General features: G+C 53.4%; 1 protein-coding gene across 2 annotated transcripts in view; it reads left to right on the top strand.

Moving 5' to 3' along the window:
* Positions 1-530: 530 nt before the first annotated feature.
* Positions 531-4,012, top strand: part of COMMD7 (COMM domain containing 7) — a 38,799-nt gene continuing 35,317 nt past the window's right edge. For both annotated transcript variants that reach the window (XM_017884122.1, XM_017884121.1), the window contains exon 1: positions 531-1,219. In XM_017884122.1, the coding sequence (XP_017739611.1) occupies positions 1,136-1,219 (84 nt within the window). In that variant the 5' untranslated portion in view covers positions 531-1,135. The remainder of the gene's footprint in view (positions 1,220-4,012) is intronic.

Raw genomic sequence — 4,012 nt, 5'->3', positions numbered from 1 at the left:
CACATTTTGTTTATACTTTTACAGAAGGGATTTTCAGGAAAGGGTAGAGGAGAGGAGGAGGGCTGGTGAGGAAGGCCAGCCAAACCTCCCACATTTCCCTGCTCCAGGTTTCTGGGCACTACCTCCTTACCCTCAAGGCTGGACTTACCGGCTAGGTGAAGCCCGTAGGCTTGGCGTTCAGTTCCTAGATTCTAGGTAGCATGTCTCTATTTTCTCATGTTTCCGATGGGGATCAGGCTAATATTCACCTGGGAACTGTGAGGAGCCCCTGGGAAGAGAAGGCAAGGGGGTTAAAATGTTTGAGAGGCTGCAGTGATGATCACGGTCTCAATACCTCCCCTCACCCACCTGACCACCACCCTCCTTGCCCTGCACAGTCAAAGCCCTCGCACTATTTTGAGTAAACTTTGGTGAGTCAGTTTTTTCCACTCCACAGGGTCTCAAAGTGTGGTCCCTGGGTGCTTGTTGGAAGTGCATATTCTCAGGCTCCACCCTGTCCTTTCGAATCAGATCCTCTGGGGGCGGGGCCCGGCAATACCAGGTGATTCTGGGGGTGATGCTGATGCCCATCCAAGGTTGAGACCTACTGCTCTACTCTGATGTCAGCTCTCCGAGGGACACCGTGGGCTGCTTTGTTCCCTTCCCTGTCCCCAGTGTCTGGCATCGTGTAGGCGTGTCATAAATATCTGTGGAGTGCATAATAACAGTGATGATAATAATAGCAGCTGGCCATTGATTGAAGACCTCTTGTGTGCGGGTCTCTGCGTTAAACATTTCTGGAGGGTTAACTCATTTAAGGAGCTACACCAGCCATCATTTTCACAGATGGTGAAACTGAGTTCCAGAGAGGCCAAGCGCCGTACCCAAAGGTCACTCAGCGGGAGAGCTGGCAGGAAACCTCGCGTCTGCCCGCGCCGCCCCCGCCCTTCCCCAGAGCCCGGCGGCCGCGTGTGTACGCGGCCCTGCGAGGGCGCCCCGGCTCCGGACTTCCCAGGGCGGCCGAGGGAGGAGCGCGCGGCGGCGGCCGTGGCGAAAGTGCGGTTGTGGATGAGCTGAGAGGCCGGCGGCGGCGGAGGCGGAGGAGGAAGCTGAGCAGGGCGGCGGCGGCGGAACCTGCGGGACTGGGGCGCGCGCCATGGGTCGCCTGCACTGCACGGAGGACCCAGTGCCCGAGGCCGTGGGCGGCGACATGCAGCAGCTGAACCAGTTGGGCGCGCAGGTGGGCTCAGCGGCCGGGCGTGGGGCGCGCGGCCCAGGTGATTCCGGGAGCCGGGCTTAGGGGCAGGGGACGTCAGGGGGTGCGCCGGAGCTGGGAGAGGCTAGACACAGCGGCGTCTGCTGGGCGTTTGGGGTGTGTGAGGTGAGTTCGAGGCGAGGCTAAGGGGAGCTGGGGTCTGAGGAGAGTGTGGGGAGCCGAGGGATCTCCGGAGGCCTAAGGCCCAGCGGAGGGGTCCGAAAGGCCTTGTGTGGTCTCAGATATGGGACTACGGGACTTCTGCGCGGTGCTGGGGCCGAGGAGAGCTTTTGGGGTCCTAGAAGAGGGACGGAGGGAAGTCTAGATGAGGCTGAAGGAGTTTGGGGAACTGAAGGAACAGACTAAGGGCGTGAGGGGTAGTTTTGGGGAGCGGTGGGGTCCAAAGGGAGTTAGATGTTTGGCAGGGAGTCCAAGGAAGCCTAGGGGGAGTGGGAGCGCCCGAGAATCCGAGGGGGCCCGGGGAAGCTCGGCCTGGGCTGCCGTCTTACATCTCAGTGTGAAATGAGTGTCAGTAATAGCCGGGTCCCACTGGGGCTCTGTGGGCCTGAGGGGCTGGGGCTGGGGCTGGGGCAAGACTGATGGCACCTTAACCACCCAGTTAAGGAGAGTCCCTGGGATTCACATGGAAAGAAACCCTATCCACTGTGTACAGTGGGAGTCCCCATCCTTGATAGTAGGGGAGCTAGCAAAGCCCTTTTCTCCCCATCCGGGCTGCAGGTGCCAACCACGGCAGCCTCGGACGTCCTGCTTCTGTGCTGGTTGGGATGCCCTTTCATACCACCAAGGCTGCTGAAATAAATAGGTGAAAATGACACTTTTCACCCCCACTGGGTTGTCACTTATCAGGAGGTAGGGCCCGTCTCTTTCATCTCCATACCCCCCACAACTTCCCACACAGTCCTGCTGTTTGCGAGATAAAACCAAATTTACAACTTATAATGACAGGAAGGTTCTAAGCTTGAGCTATGCAGTGGAAAAAAATTGCAAGCCACATTTCTAACTTTGCATTTTGTAGTAGCCACATTTAAAAATTAAATAGAAATGTAATTTAATTTTTTTTTGTTTGTTTGAGACAGAGTCTCATTCTGTCGCCCAGGCTAGAGTGCAGTGGCACGATCTCGGCTCACTGCAACCTCTGCCTCCCAGGTTCAACAGTTTCCTGTCTCAGCCTCCGGAGTAACTGGGACTACAGACACACGCCACCAAGCCCGGCTAATTTTTGTATTTTTAGTAGAGATGGGGTTTCACCAGGTTGACCAGGCTGGTCTTGAACACCTGACCTCAGGTGATCCGCCTGCCTCAGCCTCTGAGAGTGTTGGGATTACAGGTGTGAGCCACCATGCCTGGCCCTGATTTCATCTTGTGCAAGCATCCTAGAGTTTATTTACACAAACCTACTACACACTAGGATATATGATATAGCCCAGTGCTCCTAGGCTACAAACCTATATAGCATGTAACTGCGAGCCGAGATTGCACCACTGCATTCCAGCCTGGGCAATGGAGCAAGACTCACTCTCAAAAAAAAAAAAAAACTTTCTAGTTGGGTGTGGTGGTGAGCTACCACAGTAGTCCCAACTACTTGGGAAGCTGAGACAGGAGGATTACTTGAGCCCAGGATTTCAAGGCTATAGTGCATGATGATTCCACCTGTGAATAGCCTTTGCACTCCAGCCTGGGCAGCATAGTGAGACCCTGTTTCTAAAAATTTTTTTTTTTCTTTTTTTGATAAGTTTACTTTAGCTTACTGTCACTTTTTGTTTTTTTTTTTAGATGGAGTCTTCCTCTGTCACCCAGGCTGGAGTGCAGTGGCATGATCTTGGCTCACTGCAACCTTTGCCTCCCAGGCTCAAGCGATTTTTCTGCCTCAGACTCCCAAGTAGCTGGTATTAGAGGTGTGCACCACCTTGCCTGGCTAATTTTTGTAGTTTTAATAGAGACAGGGTTTCACCACATTGGCCAGGCTGGTCACAAACTCCTGAGCTCAAGTGATCTGCCTGCCTCGACCTTCCAAAGTGCTGGGATTACAGGCGTGAGCCACTGCAACTGGCCAACTGTAACCTTTTTTTTTTTTTTTGAGATGGAGTCTTGCTCTGTCACCCAGGCTGGAGTGCAGTGGCACAATCTCTGCTCACTGCAAGCTCTGCCTCCTGGGTTAATGCCATTCTCCTGCCTCCGCCTCCCTAGTAGCTGGGACTACAGGTGCCCGCCAACAGGACCAGATAATTTTTTGTATTTTTAATAGAGACAGGGTTTCGCCGTGTTAGCCAGGATGGTCTCAATCTCTTGACCTCGAGATCCACCCGCCTTGGCCTCCCAAAGTGCTGGGATTATAGACATGAGCTACCGCACCTGGCCCCAACTGTAACTTTTTACTTCATGAACACTTACTTTTTTTTTTTTTTTTTTGAGGCAGGGTCTCACTCTGTCACCCATGCTTACTGCAGCCTCGACCTCCTGGGCTCAAGCAATCTTCCCACCTCAGCCTCCCAAATAGCTGGGACTATAGGCACATGCCACTGCACCTGGCTAATTTTTGTATTTTTTGTAGAGACAGAGTTTTGCCATGTTCCCCAGGCTGGTTTTGTTAAACTTTTTGGAACTTTTGTAGTAACACATAGCCTTTTTTTTTTTTTTTTTGAGGGTTTCACCATGTTGGTCAGGCCGATCTTGAACTCCTAACCTTGAATGATCCACCGGCCTCGGCCCCCCAAAGTTCTGGGATTACAGGAGTGAGCCACTGGGCCTGGCCTGAAA

Source organism: Rhinopithecus bieti, unplaced genomic scaffold (assembly GCF_001698545.2).
Source record: "Rhinopithecus bieti isolate Rb0 unplaced genomic scaffold, ASM169854v2 scaffold_14455, whole genome shotgun sequence".
NCBI classification, from domain to species: domain Eukaryota; kingdom Metazoa; phylum Chordata; class Mammalia; order Primates; family Cercopithecidae; genus Rhinopithecus; species Rhinopithecus bieti.
The sequence above is the reverse complement of the archived record's forward strand: the minus strand, read 5'-3'. Positions and strand labels throughout refer to the sequence as shown.